The sequence below is a fragment of the Sebastes fasciatus genome, chromosome 22 (assembly GCF_043250625.1).
Source record: "Sebastes fasciatus isolate fSebFas1 chromosome 22, fSebFas1.pri, whole genome shotgun sequence".
Classification (NCBI taxonomy): domain Eukaryota; kingdom Metazoa; phylum Chordata; class Actinopteri; order Perciformes; family Sebastidae; genus Sebastes; species Sebastes fasciatus.
The window spans coordinates 11,763,370-11,780,602 of record NC_133816.1 but is presented as its reverse complement, the minus strand read 5'-3'; the positions used below and the strand labels follow the sequence as shown (position 1 = coordinate 11,780,602).

Here is a 17,233-nt window from a genome sequence, read left to right as displayed (position 1 = left end):
TTCACCGCATTAAAGTGTAATCCGCTCACATTGGTGGACTGCCCGTTTGATACACAGATAACGGCGAAAAGATGAAGCACGCTCTTCCTGAACTGCTCCTGCCATCCAATTTATGCAATATGTGATACATGAGTAAGAAGTGAATAGTTTTAAAAACCTTCCACAACTGGGTTTGTCAATCATATGTTTATTTCAGTGCTTAAAAAAACATCCAGGAGCATGAAAAGCTTCCCATTTATTGTAGAAATTGAATGTCATCTTATCACATAGACTGCGAGGGAGAAATTAGTTGTCACAGCTATCAGAGAGTAGAAATCATTACACTGAAATTCACAGAAAATCACCCAGGAAACTTAGAAAACCCCCAAATCTTCAATAATTTGTTATAAAATGTTAAATGCCTCACTATCCTGGCTTATATTAGCTTTCATATTAAGGTTTCTATATTGATTCTGGCTGTGCTGTGTCCACATTCAAGAAGAGCAGTCAAAAATATAATCAAAACATACATCTATACAGGCACACGGACAAATCTGTTGCCACTGGAGCTTCAGAGTCGGCAGCCGATCCCTCCGGTCACTGTGATGGTCTCTCCAGTGATGTAGGACGCCTCCTCAGAGCACAAGAAGGCGATCACTCCTCCGACCTCCTCTGGCTCTCCGACCCTGAAGGGATAAATGTGAAACATGGCGTTCATGTGAGCATTGTACGGCATATCGGTGACGTACTTCCATGTGAGCGTGAGCTGTACCTTTTGATGCTGAGCGTCTTTTTAAACTCGTCCATGATGTCTTCGTTTTCCCACAACTGGAGCAAAACGGGAGTAAATTAACAAAGACACCCATGAATACAGGATTTGAGTGTGTGATAACTAAGAGTGTGTTTTTCTCCTCACCGCAGAGCTGAAGCGGGTCTTGATGACTCCGGGGGCCACGCAGTTGACTCTTATGTTGCTGTGGGCCAGCTCAGGGGCCAGCGCCCGGGTCAGACCGAGCAGGGCTGTCTTACTCACACCGTAAGGACCCAGAGCCTGCACAGACACATGCACACTGGTTTACATAATGACGACAAAACAAGAATGTCACACTTTATTTGTTATGATATATCAGCTCTACAAGGAGACTGTACCTCCTATTGTATTTATCTTAATACAAATATGTTTGAGATAAATGTTCTGCTTTCTCCCACTGACCTGCATTGGTTGGTATCCAGCCACAGACGACACAAATACTACATTCCCACCTCTGAAAAGAAAAGTACAGAGCATTTGTAATTCAATATCGAGGGAGGACTGCACAATCCCACTCGGAAAAACTGCATTTAGCCACGTTGTCTTTTCCTTCGAAGCATCACATCATTGGGATTCAGCATCATAATCAATTAGAGAGTCCTCATCATGTTATTCATTCAAGTTTAATGTTAAGAAATGGCTTATTGAGAACCAACAATGTCAACACTGATGACTGTACTTAGGGCTGGGCAAAAAAAAAAACGCTATAAAAATGTCTATCGTGTATATTTTCTATATCGTTTCTATTGCGATATAGGCTACGCCTATATTTATTTCTTTTTTCTCTATAATTTCAGTTAAAACTGTTTTGCACTGAAGTTCTTAAAATGAGAAATACTTTTCATTTGTCAAGTACTTAATTCACACAGGAGTATACAGAAATGCCCTTTACCATATGGTTATTCCATATAGACTATTTGTTTATTTATTTACAGAAAAGAAAACATGCTATATTGTGATATATATTGTTATCGAGATATGAAATGACCTACATCTTGATATAAGATTATGGCCATATCCCCAGCCCTAACTGTACTCATACTGTACCTCATCTGATATTTGGATTTTGTCCGCTCATGTTGTTTAACTGTTGTATATGCTTTTTACCACAATGTAGTATGTTTTTAACTATTGTACATATTGTATTATTTGTATTATTCTAGGAGGCCTAATAACATCAGGCAAAGGATGAAATTTAGCCTTTCAGCTAACTCGGGTATATTTACATTTGTTTGAATGTTGATTGATGTACATTGTTTAGAGCTGCAATGATTAATCAATTAGTTGTCACTAACTATTTTGATAATCAATTAACCGGTTTGAGTAATTTTTTAAGAAAAAAACAGTCTAAATCCTCTGATTCCAGCTTCTTACATGTGAATATTTTCTGGTTTCTTTACTCCTGTATGACAGTAAAATGAAAATCTTTGAGTTGTGGACAAAACAAGACATTTGAAGACGTCATCTTGGACTTTGGGAAACAATGATCGATTATTTTTCACCATTTTCTGACATTTTATAGACCAAACAACTAATCAAATAATCAAGAAGATAATCAACAGATTAATCGACATGAAAATAATCATTAGTTGCAGCCCTACATTGTTTTATACTCTTTATTGTTGTTTGGATTGTCTTTTAGTTTGTCACTCACCCCCTCTTCGCCATATGAGGCACCACCAACTTAGTCATGAGGAAGGCTGATGTCACATTTACAGACAGGATCTAGTATAGAAAGAAATGTAGAAATTATCCCATAAATTATTAAATTAAATTAAACTAAATGAAATGAGTGTTTAAGAGACAGGAGTCACAGACTCATTTAAACCATTCTTTGCTTAATAAATGAGTCCGGGGGCTTCGTTTGTTGTGTGTACCTTGTTCCAGACCTCCTCTGTGGAATCCATGATGTTTCCAAAGAAAGGGTTGACAGCTGCGTTAGATACCAGGATATCAATACCCCCGCACTGATCCAGAGTCTGTTCCAAACACAGAATGAGACTGTTAATGAGGTTAGAAGTCAAATGAATCACCTCATAATTATGAGTATGCAGCCATGTTATCCAAACTCGTGGATGTCTATGAACCATATACCTGTGGTCGATAGAATTTAAAAAACACTCACCATTTGAACCAGTTTCTCTCTGTCCTCTCCCTTGCCAACATTACAGGTGGTCCCGGTCACTTGGATGCTCTGGCTCTGCAGCAGCGCCACGGCCTTGTCCACGTTGGCCTGCCGCCGGCTGCTCACCACCACATGGGCTCCTCTCTTCCCCAGAGCCTGAGCTGCAGCCAGACCAATGCTGAGGAGGAGGAGGAGGAGGAGGAGGAGGAGAAGAGCATCCAAAGCTGCTATTATCAGCAATGTGTTGTAACTGTTTTTACAAGATGTTATTATGAGACAGATGGTTGAGATCTTTTCAGATGCCATCCTTTGAAGATTAGATTATTCAACAGTCAATGCTTCTTTTTAAAAGATAATGTATTTATCCTCTTTATATGCAGGGGGGCCTTATGATTTATGATTATCTTATTTAAGATTGATGCAATACAAATATTTGTTTCTTAACAAAAATATAAGATAAAGTGATTCCAGTATGTTTTAGTGCCAGTTTAAGAGTTTTAAGCATATTTTGATAACTATCTAGATTATCATGAATTGCAATTATTTTGGCCAGGATAATCGTGACATCAAATCTTCATATCGTCCCATACCTAATACTTTCCATTGTGTACTTACCATTTAATGTCCCAAAGACAAGAATATAGTAACACCACTTGTGTTAAAAAGTAAAACTGTCCTATTTTTCAGTCATTTAAAAGATTTAAAAGTCTACAGGTGTACATTTCAGCAAGAGATCGTAGCTCATGAAATATGATGGCCAATGATTTTTGATACAGTTTGATGCACCACTTTGCCTTTTACTGTCTTGACCTGGGGTGTTGCAGTCACAGTTCAGTTATTGCGAAGGCGAGGACGCTCTCAATACCAGCTTAATAACATTTGCATCATTCCTTCCTGTAATTTGGAGGACTTTTTTTCTGCTGTCTTACACAGGGAAGTCTTCACTGAGCTTTCTTCACAAGATCACACACTAGTACAGATTACATATCATCCAAGGGAATGTTTTAATTCAATCTTGTGAAGGGCTCATTGCATTGGTGGAGTACGGTCTCAAAATGCAAGTCTCCTAACATAACATACAAGGCACATTGTAAGGTTTGTGCAAAATTAAAATGCCATGCTTTTAATTTCAATATACAGTATATATCCCACCCATGCAATAAGCCCTTCACAAGATTTAATAAGCACAGTCCACCTGAAGGATCCAAAGATTACCTGTATGTGATTACTACAAAGACCCAGCAGCGCTTCTACTCCATTGTTAGACTGTGTTTTAATTAACTATTAAGCCATTTTCTTACTGTTCTGTGTATTTTTAGGTCAGTATCATGTAATTCTTACCCATCTGTGGAGGCAGTGACTATGGCTACCTTCCCAGCAAGGCTACTTTGAGACATACTCCTTAGGCCAGCAACAGGATTGTTCCTAAGGCACCTGAATACACTCCTCAACATCACCTGTGAACACAGAATAATCATGGATATTTATTTTTCATGACACTTGGTATATAGGGCAGAGGTCATCTGACAGCAGTGGTGCACAAGCTGAAGGCTGAGAGATACAAGTAAACAGTGAATGACATTGGGAACCACTTTTTCATAAGTCACTTAAACTGATAATACACTGGATGCATGGTAAAGCCACAGCAATGATAACATTTAGAAAAGGTAAACTCAGTATACTTATACGCAGTGGGCTACATATTGTATAAGCAACTAATGCAGTTGTGGAAATGTGATCAAGTGCAGTATCTCACCCTGCAGTTCATGCAATAGTGAACTTGAGGTTGCACAGTAGAGGAATATCTTAAAAGGCTCTCAAAGTCCACTGCCTGGACCTTTGCGTCCTACAATTCATGTGTCGCTGTGCTACATTCAGTGTTTTCCGGGTAAAAAGTCCTGCTGTCAAAATAAAAGCAGCCCAACGTAAATTAGCTGCTCTTTAATTCAATCATATAGCCAAGTCCGTCCAAACAATAATGATGTTTGCTTAGGGAATTGAGAATTTTGCTGTTTTTACTGTGATAGTCGTAGCATAGGGCACATATTTAGTTTTTTTTTCTCAGTTTACAGCTAAGTTTTCTGATTAACCACCAAATTCGGACGTCCCTAAACGCAACCCGAGCTGCGGACAAGGCCTATAGAAGGAGGCTAAGTCACGCGTCATAGCAGGGGTACTACACATGCGCAGTAAAATATGGTCTACACTGCGCATGCGTCATACTCCACAAGACCAGTGTCCTCACCTCCTTCACTAGCTCCTAGGAGAGGCGGAGATAACGTTGTTGTCATCATCCTCCGAAGATGATTGAACGTTGATGGCCTCAGATGATTTTTTACGCCTGAAAAGAAGTGATTTTTTTACGTTATCACACAGACTGTACGCCGATGCCAAGTTTAAGGGCGATACGAAGAAAAAAAGCAAGGTTATTTATTTGTACAATGGCGGATTTGGGTGCTAACGGCTTTAACGGTTTTACCGGTTTTAACGGTTTTTAACCGGCGGCGCTATTGTTGTTTTGAACTTTAGCCGTTGGAGATAAACCAGTACATTATGCAGCTAGTAGCAGTTAGCTAGGCCGCGACAACACTGATAACTCCTCTTCAAATGAATCACCATTTGAACCTGGATACGTATTGATAACTACAGTAGATGTATTTGATACACCGCTTATGTATCTACGGTGCTAAGCTAACGTTAGCTTAGCGGGTTGACGTCAAGGCCTATGGAAAGGAGGCTGCGTCACGCGTCATCAACGCGTCATAACGATGGGTGGTTTTGCACATGCGCAGTAGAATCTGGCCTGAAATTGAGCCAATCGTAACACAGCTTGAGTTACACTGCGCATGCGTTTACCTTATACAACAAGACCCGTGTCCCAGCCTCCTTCCATAGACCTTGGTTAACGTAACGTCACTGGGCGTGGAAAAGGGGATAGACAGGTGTTGCCTCCTGCACTACCTTTTCATTTCACATGTGCCTTTGTAACGTTATGAGCTACTGTCTCTCTTGTGTGTTTATAAACGAGTTGGCATCGATTTGCAGGATTCTTATGAAGGCTGGAGATGACGGGACTTTGAGACATGTGTCCTCTCCTCGGACTCAGCTGTGCTTCTTCTGCACCGAGTCTCTCTCTGGCAAAGAAACACATCCATGAGAGCCACCGCTGATCTGATCTAGATGGACGACCCAGACTGACCGGTTATCTTCTCTTGAGACTTAACAGTAGCAACAATGTCTGTCTCCGTGAGTACAGTATTTGTCTCTTTGTTTTGTATGAAGTGTGCATCTTGTGTGATGGTATGTCACAATGGGATCAAAAGTAACTTAAAAATATCTGTATTTTGCTGGGCATGTTTTTACCTTTGTTTATTTATTTTGCACAAGACTATACAACATAACAAAACAAAAAAAAAGAATAATATACAGTGCAGGAACAGGCAAAAAAACCACTGAGCTTATCTGAAGCCTCCACTTAGAGACAATATTAATATAAAGAAATAATATGACCACATAATAGTGATAACAAACAATTAGGACAAGATATATATAATAACAATAACAATACAGTAAATACATTTAAAGAAAACAAGTGTGTGTGTGTGTTGCGTGGAAGTGTATGGTTAGTGTTTGTGAGGAGGATATTGATTTAAATATCTATAAATACTTCTGGGCAATCGAAACCAAACAACATTGTGAGTGGGAAAAAACATAAAAAACATAAAAACAGATACATGGACAACATGGGGAAAAGCTTTAAGCGACTTTTGAAACATTTGACAGATGAACAGTTTATTGATAGATGTGAAAAGCTACTCCATACCTTTGTTATTATCTCACCATATCTACATGTTTTATCATTGCCTCCATTACTGTTCTAAGGGGGACCCACATGGCTCAATGGAGCCTGGTTGTCCCCAGGGGGTTGGTTTAGAAAATGAAAGGGGGCCTGACTCTCTGGCTTTGGGTTGGCAATTAAATCCTAAACAGCAAGGGACAGATGTGCCTCTTATCCCCTCCCCCTCCCTCTCATCTCGCTCATTACCATTAAGCCCTTGTGTCCATTTGGTCATTGATCCTCCCCTACCGTGCCCCTCTATCTCTCCTCTGCTTCATGATTATTGACACAGCTGTGAGTTTTGAGTTTGTCATGATGCTAGCGTTTCCATTTTTTGTGTGTTCACCCATCCTCTTCATGCCCCTCAGTCTCTCACACGCACATTTTTTTTTTTTTACGAGATCTTCCCTATTCACTCCTATTCACTCTCCATTCAATAGCCCTAAACAATCAACCTTTTTATACTCCTTGACTCGGCGTGTCAATGCACTTGTTTGTTTGTGGTGTGCAGATGTGAGACACTAGCTTGTGTGAGTTTAGGTTCTTGATTAAAACCTACTTTTAATGGCCATTTGGTGTGTGAGTTACTGAATGGGAAGGTCCGTGTCTATGATTTCTACTCTTGTCTCGTCCTCTTTCTCAGACGGTTTTGGCAAAGGCGCTGTTTGACAACGCAGCAGAGAGCCCCGAGGAGCTGGCTTTCCGGAAGGGCGACATACTGATGGTTCTTGAGCAGGAGCAGGGTGGCGGGCCGGGCTGGTGGCTCTGCTCCCTGCACGGCAGACAGGGTATCGCCCCTGCCAACCGTCTTCGACTCCTCCAGACCGCCCCACCCCCAGGCTCGGACCCCCGTCGTGTCCCCGGTGAGGACTCAGTCTACCTTTCGCCTGTCCCCCCACTGGCTCGGACTGCTGTCAGCAGTAGTGCAGAGGACATAGACGGAGTGTATCGCTCCCCGCCAGGTGTTGGTGAGGGACGAGGAGCTGCCTCGAGGCCCGGGGAGCTCCGCAGAGTCGAGGTAGGGCGTCCGCGCTCGCACTCCAGCTCTGGCACCCGGCCCAGACCTGACTGGGATTTAGGAGTGGCGGGGCGTCCACGCTCGCCTTCTCTGAGAGGACGAGGCACAGAAATAACGGGAACACTTTATCAGACTCCAGTAAGTCCCTTGCCTTCAGCAGCGCAGCATGCCAGACAGCCAGGAGCTTCAGAGTCGGTGTATCTCGCCCCCACTGGAGTTCCAAGGGCAGCTGATGAACCAGAGGACACTACATATCTAGTTCCTAGAGAAACACTAACAACGGGACAGTCTGACGATTGTTACTTGGTGCCTAAAGGTACACCACTAGCAGGGGACGATGTTTACCAGTCCCCAACAGGAGGAGTTGTGGGCACTGCTGTGTGCTCTAACGGCCCCAGCGGAACACCCACTACCCCCCAGCCGAAAGTGAGCCAGGACACACCTGGGTTGTACCAAACACCCACCGCTGTGGGAGCAAGCCTTCACAGGACTTCAGCCACAGTTTTGGCCCACCAGCACCCATCTCAATTATCCCCAGTCCAAGCATCGCCCAGATCCCTGCTCAAGGGAATTTCACCCAACCCTGCTGTTGCCAGGGGCAAACCCGGCCTGGCCTGCCACCGGGGGTCTCCTTTGCTGGTCAGAGCGGGGCAGGCCAGGGTTCCTGGATCACCAAACTTTGCCCGCAAACCTCCCCCACCAGCACCCCCAGTGAGAGGAGTCACCAGGAAAGATGCAGCAGCTGATTCTAACTCTGTCCCTAAACCCACTGCTCAGGTCACTTCTGCAAGCCTGCAGCAAGAAGAGGACAAACAGAAGGAGGAAAGGATGAATAATGGCCTGGAGAAAAGCAACAACGTGCAGAACAAAAAAGGAGACTCAGATGCTGTGGAAGACCAGGTATGTGATGGCTGCTTCACTTACCACACTGTTGAAACGGATGTTCTGCCAAGAAAAGTGTTATGTTGTAGGATCATACATTTTTTAATTGCTCCAAAAAAAATATTTTTAACTTCGGGAGTTTGAAGGTTTGCATGTTGTCCCAGTTTCATGAGCCCTCATGAAACCTGCGATCATAATTTGGTTTTGTGCTTCCGTTGTCTCGGTAGGTGTATGATACTCCTCCCACTGGCAGGTGGCAGCGTCCAATCCAATCTTCCCTCAGTGATGATGTTGATGGCATCTATGACACCCCTCGCAGTGTCCCACCACAAGCTGATTCTGAGAATGAGGTAAAGATAACACTTAAAGGTGGTCTATACGATAGCCAGAGCATTATTATAGCATCAAACAACCATTTGCAATGTAAAGATATAGAGGATTAAAGTCTACCTGAGTAGAGAATGAAGTCGCTCTCCCTCTGTGTGTGTTGTAATCTGAGCTTCTCCTTGCTTTGTTGACTTTGTTGCTTTGGGCTGGCCCGGGCTGGCTCCGGCTCGCCGTGCTTTTACTCCATGTGAGCGTGCTCCACTGGCTACCTCACGACTGTCGCTCTGCACTGCTCTCATATGGCGGTTACAGCTGATAATGCCATCCCAACGGACGGCGCCATTGCGGAAGCGTACTATCCGCCCTCCAGTTCCCCCTCAGGTTAACGCTGTTAGCTCAGTCAGCACTGTTGCCATTGTTTTCACCGTTGGCGCTGTTAGCACCTTTAGCTGCGAGCCGCTGGCTCTGTTGCCATGTTGAGAGCCGTATGGAGGCAATGGAACTGCTCCCAATCTTGCATTTAGCGCCTTTAACAATGCATACTGAGCCACAGATGGACCAGTTATAATAGTACCTGTTTTATAAAAGGGAACTTCCTTTCATATGTATTTAATCTCCTCTTACATGTATGACTAATAGAGTTTTTGAAATGTCTATTTACATGAAATTTGTGTTTTGGACTCATTGTGCAGATGTTAAACTTTCATCATGTGTGTTGTGCCTATAATTAAACTTTTCTTTATTTTCTAATAGTCCCATAACAATCCTTATGAATGTCATAATTGAGCAAGAAATGTCTGGGAACTGTAGTAAACTGGCGTGTTGAATTCATGTCTGTATAAGTGAAGCGACAAGAGATGACTATCGAATACCCTGTCACCATTTCGTCCCACATTCCACCATCAGTGTGTCTCCCTACCCCCCTTCGAGGCGAGGCCACACCTGTCTCCTTCTGCTGTGGGAGCCTGTCTATCCAGTTCAAATGCTGCTGCTATTTTCTCTCAGTCACACCCATCTGTCAGGGCCAGGCCAAGGCCATACCACCACCAGCACCCTGCCCCCAGTGGTCTCCCCTTCAACGTTACTTAAATATGTCTGCCAGCTGTTGGATTATTTTTTCCTCTTTGCCTGCAATTACTGTATGTGGACTCATTGCTTTTGCACATAGCTGTTTTTAAAGGTACAAATGTGTCCCTGCCCATGTGTTTTTACTTTAACCAGTTCAGTCTGATTATTCCTGCACAAGCCAAGTTTAAAATAAGTCTAAAGTCTTTCATAAGTCACATAATCTAAAAAACATTCCCTCTGTCTTCCACTTGTAGGTCTATGATGTCCCCACCATCACTCTCAATGTGTCCACATCAGATATCCAGCCTGATGAAGTTGATGACGATGTATACAGCGTTCCTACACTTCCAGGTGTGCCTCTGGGCCCAGGGGAGTCCAACATCTCCGTCGAGGACGTTGGACAGGTCTATCGTGTCCCCGGACCTGAGAAACGAGCCAGCGGTGGAGGTCTTAACTGGGACTCTTCTGAGCCAGACTGCGGCATCTACGACATGCCTGCGTTGACTGCTGAAGTCCTCCCTCACTCTCTGTCATCCTCCTCCACCTCTACTCGCCGCCTCTCTGTTTCTAGTAACGGTTCGGGTGACGTGCAGTGGAGAGCCACGCTTTCCAGCCTCGTCCACTCGGTGCTGAGCACCGCCTCATGCTCGGCGACTGCTCTGTCGTCGCGGGACCTCGCCACCTCGCTGGCTGAAATCCTGTCCACCTGGAAAGCGTGCCATTCAGACGATCCTCCGCCGCCTCTTCAGCAGGCATGGAGTCGTCTGTCAGACCTTCTGCCGGCGTTATCCGCCATTGGCAACGCTCCACCATCTGAAGGGCTGTTGACACTGGTCCAGCGCTCCCTAGAGGAAAGCGCCCTCCTCTTGCAGGCTCAGGGCCGACCACGTTTGCCTTCCCAAGATTCCCTGTCCCGCAGGCCATTGCCCGCGCTCCCAGTGCCTGATGGGAAGTCCTCAGGAGGTGGGATGGGCTCCCGTAAAGGTAGCTGGATCCAGGAGCGACCCCTGCCCCCGACCCCTCAGCCTGCCTTCCCCTTGCCTCCCACTCTGTCCACTGTGACGCTGACAGTGGGACCCTTAGATGGAGAAGACGACCCCAGCAATGAGTATGCAGGGATCGGCTTGACTCCCATCCCTGCACCAGTACCCACTGGAGACAGTGTTGGATACGTCAAGCTGCAGGTCAGTTTATTGTTATGCAACATCTGCATGAAATATTTTACTTTTTCAGGCTACTAATTCAGGGTGTGAATATTTTGGTATCTCACGATTCGATTCTATTTACATTTTTGGGGTCAAGATTACCATTTCAAAATCGATTTTTGATTCCGTACACAGGAGTGCTATTCATTTATTTAAATGATGGCATGGAAGCAGAGTAAAGTGTGTATAAAATGATGGAGTTTTTATATTTGAAAATGTTATCAACTGATTGCAGTAATTTAAACACACAAAAGGAAACCTAAGACCAACAGTAACGTTTATTCATGCTAAACTTGCACAAATAAATACTTTGTACTAAACAGTTTTTAGTGTTTCTTAATTCTCAGTGAGTTCAAGTTATAAAAAAATATAACATTTCATTGAAAAACATATCAAAATGATTATGGTGTGATTTTTTTTTTTTTTTTTTTTTCTGGGATCTGTACCAAACAAAGATGTGGCATATGATGTGTAGGTCAGGGCATCTCTGCAGCACCACAATATTTAATTTTATAATGGTATTTTTTACACTTGATCTTTAACAAATATTGCACATACAATTTGGATTAATTGTGCAGCCTTAGGCTAGCTGCCTTTTTATTTCTCAGAAACTTGCCAATTTCGGAAATATATTTTACAAAAATAACAATGTAAAACTGTTATTTTGTGTGTTTTTTCAACAAATTACACAATATTGCTGACACAGTTTGACGTGGTATGTAGGATTACTGTCGTTTCCTACAGGTTGTATTGTAGGGAAAAAAAGTTTTAAAAATAAATTTTTGCAAGTTGTGAATCAATTCTTAGAAGATAAGACTCTCGATACTTACATACACATGTACCTTCCATTGTTTTCTGTTTGTGATGTTTTTTGTGCTTCAACACATCTGTATATTTCCTGGCAACTATTCATACATGACATGGGTGCACGTGTGGTTTTATTGTTACAATCCAATCAAACACGGACTGTAAATGTGTCTGTAAACATGCCTGACTGTTGTCTCTTTCCCACACTAGGGTAAACCTGAGCCACTTCCTGATGTCCTGGGTGAGAACGGACACATGCACACCATCACTGCAGACCCAACGGTGAGTCTCTTCCTCTACACGATCCTTAGCTCCTACAGTCCAAAGGCTGTCACTCTTGGGAAGTTTTTTGTTGAACAGAAACACACTCAGCAAGTCCACACAGATATGTCATTGATTCACTCTGTGTCCACACTGCGCTCTGTTTACTAATGAGCACCGTGACTCATTAATCCAGCTCGCTGCAGCTCTCTGGCTTCTGATGTGGTCTAAACCCATCTTCAGTCTACACCACCACAATCTGTACACCCATCCATCACGCTTGGAGCTTGAGATAATCCGTTTATAAAGTTAAAGCTTTCATTTGTTCTTCAATCACAAATTACAATCAGGTATTGTCCTATGTTATCTCTTGAGTCAGTTTGGTCTTCTGTTGCTTGAGACTGAGATCATGTTTTCTTATCGCTCAGTCTGCATTTTCTCAACTCCTTGCTAGATTCCTTGGTTGCGCCACAGACGGCCAACAAGAGGTCACTTGTAAATCTTAACAATCTTGCCTCACATAGAACGGAGGCTGCAGGACAATAAGTGGCAGAAGAGCACAGTCATTCTTTAGACAGGGCCACTTGCTGACGTACTATATATGTGTGTTTGTGTCTGACTTTCTCTGGCTTTTAAGTTCGGTCTAAGACTCCGTCAGCTTTATTTAAAAGAGAGCTGAGTGCTCACGTCCTGTATCACATTAACACAGTTATACACCATCAATCAGAGAGGTCTGCGTGTTTGTTTACATGACGAAGCTCTAATGTTCAGGAGTAACACAAAAGGTTGCTTAAGATCAGGGCTGTTTGTACTAGGGCTGCAACTAATGAATATTGTTGATTAATCTGTCGATTATTTTCTCGATTAATCAATTAGTTGTTTTGTCTATAAAATGTCAGAAAATGGTCTTGTTAAGAGGAGTAAAGAAACCAGAAAATGTTCACATTTAAGCAGCTGGAATCAGAGAATTTTGATAACTTATTTGACAATTTATCGATTAATCGTTGCAGCTCTAGTTAGTACTAATGATTATTTGTTGTTGTTGTTTGGAGTCGTGTATTATTTTCTCGATTAATCATTTGGTCCATAAAAAATGTCAGAAAATAGTGGATAATTAATTTAGTAAAATATCTTGTGTTGTTCAACCAACAGTCCAAAACTCAAACGTATTCAGTTTACCATCACGAATTGCAAAGAAAAGAATCAAATCATCCCATTTTCGAAGCTGGAAGCAGCAAATATTTGTCATTTTTGCTTAAAAATTTTGACTCGGTCATCACAATAGTTGGCCAGTCAACAGAAAATGAATCAGCAATCTAATCGACTAATCGTTGAAGCTCTAGTCAAGTAGAAGCTTTTGTCATATGCACACTTAAAAACATGTTTCCCTGTACAATGAAATTCGAGGCATAAGAAATAAATACAAGAAAATAACGAAAGAAAGAAAACCATGTACAATATACAGAGTGATAGGAAAAATATCTGAGCAAAATTCTATGCAGCCAGTGGGTAAATCTGTGAGTGTGTACTAAAGAGACATTTAAATGTAATTAAATTAACGTGCAGTACAGCAAAATGGCTTAAAGCATGAATTGCATCGTGGTTGTGTATTTATCTGACAACGTTTCTCATTTATTTTCTCTGTTTGGAATTTCCCGACTGTTACAGGGATTCATAGTGCAGAAATTGTCAAAGTGTAGCCATCCAATTTCTAGGATTTGTCATCTCTTAAAGATAATGATACATTTAATGCCAGTGACTTATTTGATTCTGTGGCATGACTTTCCCTTACACACACACTAACTTCATCCTTCCTTGCACAGTTGACCCCATCCCCTCCACTTCCCATGTCCCTCTCCCTGGAGGACTCGGAGCTGCTGTCCTTTTACTCGTCTCAGAGCCTCGCTCACCTCTCCTGCCTGGCGGACGCCATCGACGTGCTCTTCAGCAGCGTGCAGGGGAACCAGCCGCCCCGCATCTTCGTCGCCCGGGGAAAGAGCCTCATTGTGACGGCGCACAAGCTGGTGTTTATCGGGGACACGCTCTCCCGCCTTCTCACCTCCGCCGACCTCCGGGCCAAGGTATGTAGAGAACGACGCTCTTTGTGTAAAATCACGGAGATATAGTCGATTATGTTGAGGAACAAATGCACAAAGTGTACATGCTCTTGTCTTTTATTTTCTCTACTTCAGATCACAACCTCAGGGGGACGACTCTGTCAGGCCTTGAAGTCAGTTGTCGTGGCAACAAAGGGCGCCGCACAAAACTACCCGTCAGTATCGGCCACACAGGAGATGGTGGACCGCGTCGCCGAGCTCTCCCAGCAAGCGGCCGGCTTCTCCACTCTGCTCCAGCGCCTGGCAGAAATATCTTCATGATATTTCATATCACTTGCATAAAAAAAAAACTTTGTTTACACTACACATATATTTTCTCTTTTTGAAATGCCTTATTTGTTGTTGAGACTCTTTCGTTACTTTTCATTTGAATGGGATTGAAGCAAGCGAAGCCTTGCGACGGCTGTTACTAAGGTGGGTTGTGATTGTTGGTTTTGTCCTCCAAGTGTGTGTTGGTTTGCCTTTTGTTTATATACTGACCTCCGTGCTTTGATGCCAGGCACACTTGTCTTTTTTTGAGTGTTAACTTATTGAATATTTGAGGTCTCTCCGTGGCTTTGAGTGTCTGTGCAGACTGTTTATCTTGGGAACTTTGCTTTATTATGTTTGCCATATTTTCCTTCCCTCACATGATAGCCATTTTCCTTCCTTCCTCTATTTATTTAGCCATCCCCCCTATTCCAAAAATAGCACAGAAGGAGGCCCAACATCCTGGTTGTGGCCTACTTCTTACTGTTAACCTGAAAGGCCTTTTGTGATCATCATTCTGAAGCTGTTGAAGCAGCATATCAAGTGTTTTGGGGCTTAATATGGAAGAAATGGAATAAGACGTGGAGTAGGAAGTGTGCCCGACTTCCATTCTTAATCTGTGCAAGTATGTATGTTCGTGTAGTACCCATTTCCACTACAGCTTGTAATCCACTAAATGAGGATAACAATCTCTCAATACATGTTCATTCTACGTTCATGCAGGCGTACACACCTCATGAAGAATAATTAAGCTCCTGTCTGACAGGGGAGACAATATTTGAGCGTCTGAGAGTGAGTAATGATAGTTGGGTGAGAAATTGCCTAATCCTGTTCTTTCCCACAGTCACGTGGTCGCCTGGCAACGGATAACAAACCTGTTGGCCGAGCTCACCTGCCTCCACATGTCTTGTTATGATCTGCATGCTTCTTTGATTTTCATTTCCCATAAGATTCTTAACCCCTGTCAACAGTGCTCACTCACATCTGCTTTAATCGTTTCAAGTCAGGGAGAAACTAAGGCTGGGTATGATGCATACATATATTCATTAATAATGTAAAGCATGGCAGTGGAACACAATGTTCTGAACATCAGGTCCTTTATTTTACACAAGTTTACACTACTTTCCAGATATATTGTATTACTGCCCAGCCCTAGTAGAAACTGTGAAATGCAACAGCCCACTTTTTTTGATTGAAATGGAGGAATTTTGCATTTTAAATCCAACAAAACGCATACTGTTTTCCATCTGGGACCATTATATTACTTCATTTATGCCAGTTATCAGATTTAATATGTTAGTCTGTGCACAAACAGCTTCCGAAACATGTTCAGTATGAAGCTGTGTCGGACTGGAAGGTGAACAAACACGATGCTTCACATTTACACTACAAATCTTTACTCTACAAAGGTGCTCTACAAAGTTGGATTATAATACTTAAAAGGATCTATCTTCTGTATCGTCAGTCATAATGCCTCACCTTACATTCTAGTTTTTTATTTTTCACATCCAAGTCAGCATCATCAGGGCATTGCATAGTCATTTTCTCAGTTGCGTGGCTCGGTTTAAATAATTATTTGAGGAATACTGTATCTTCCTTTACATCTCCTTTGCTGGAGTGCCACCTAGTTGAGGTTTGAAGTATTACTTAACGAATACCTGCCTGCCAAAACAGGCTCTATACTGTATGTATGAAGAGAGCATGATCGGCAAGTAACCTTTAGCAGTATATTTATTACTGTCAATTTTTATGTTCTTTGCTTTCCAGTTTGCATGGCTTTAATTTGCTTACATTTTATATATGCACATCCTTCACCATGGGGTGATTTTACTGGGTAATTTACAATGAACATTTTTTTTCTGAAAAATATATATAACAGTTCAAAAACTGTTTTTTTTTCTTTTGTACAAGAAAGTTTTTTACACTACTATGTGAACTCATTTGAGTCTGTTATCGGTATTTGCTGAGGTATAGAAGTGACTTTTTTTCCTACAGTAATACACCTCTTTACTTTTAACACTACATTTGATGTCTGTCTTGTATTCCTGTTCAGAATCCACAAATACATCTTTTGCAATTAAACAAATGTGTTTGGATTATTGACTGCAATATTAGTCTGTCAAAAATTTTTATTTGTTGTATCTGCAGGATATCTATATAGATATATAATATATATATCTATATATTATATATAATAATTGGAGCATTTTCTACTCCAGCAATGTTAGTCTGTCAAAAAATGTTATTTGTTGTATCTGCAGGATATCTATATCTATATATAGATATATATAATATATCTATCTATATAATATATATATATAATTGGAGCATTTTCTACTCCAGCAATGTTAGTCCGTCAAATACTGTTATTTGTTGTATCTGCAGGATATCTATAGATCTATATCTAATATAGATCTATAGATATAATATATCTATAGATATATATCTATATAATAATTGTTAAATTTTCTACTCCAGAGCTCGTGCTTTTCCGTAGACAAGTTAAAGTTAGAATAAAACCACTTTAAATTAAATAAAAAATAGTC

The 17,233-nt window shown here is 41.9% G+C and overlaps 2 protein-coding genes across 3 annotated transcripts; one reads left to right on the top strand and one right to left on the bottom strand.

Annotated features, from left to right (window-relative positions):
* Window positions 1-241: 241 nt before the first annotated feature.
* dhrs4 (dehydrogenase/reductase (SDR family) member 4) lies at window positions 242-4,816 on the bottom strand. Its single transcript, XM_074624395.1, has 9 exons — window positions 4,672-4,816; window positions 4,257-4,372; window positions 2,916-3,093; window positions 2,668-2,769; window positions 2,445-2,515; window positions 1,193-1,244; window positions 896-1,030; window positions 752-807; window positions 242-665 (listed from the first exon to the last, which is right to left on the bottom strand). The coding sequence occupies exons 1-9, from the start codon at window positions 4,681-4,683 to the stop codon at window positions 551-553; spliced, it is 837 nt and encodes a 278-aa protein (XP_074480496.1). The 5' UTR covers window positions 4,684-4,816; the 3' UTR covers window positions 242-550.
* A 379-nt stretch (window positions 4,817-5,195) lies between these two features.
* Window positions 5,196-16,773, top strand: efs (embryonal Fyn-associated substrate). Of its 2 annotated transcripts, none has more exons than XM_074624383.1 (8): window positions 5,196-5,340; window positions 5,961-6,161; window positions 7,397-8,671; window positions 8,881-9,003; window positions 10,303-11,232; window positions 12,271-12,342; window positions 14,145-14,402; window positions 14,514-16,773. In XM_074624383.1, exons 2-8 carry the CDS (start codon window positions 6,150-6,152, stop codon window positions 14,697-14,699), a joined length of 2,856 nt encoding a protein of 951 aa, XP_074480484.1. In that variant the 5' UTR covers window positions 5,196-5,340; window positions 5,961-6,149; the 3' UTR covers window positions 14,700-16,773. The 2 variants fall into 2 exon arrangements, with proteins under 2 accessions (XP_074480484.1, XP_074480485.1); XM_074624384.1 differs by having other exon boundaries at window positions 5,215-5,857.
* The last annotated feature ends 460 nt before the right edge of the window (window positions 16,774-17,233 follow it).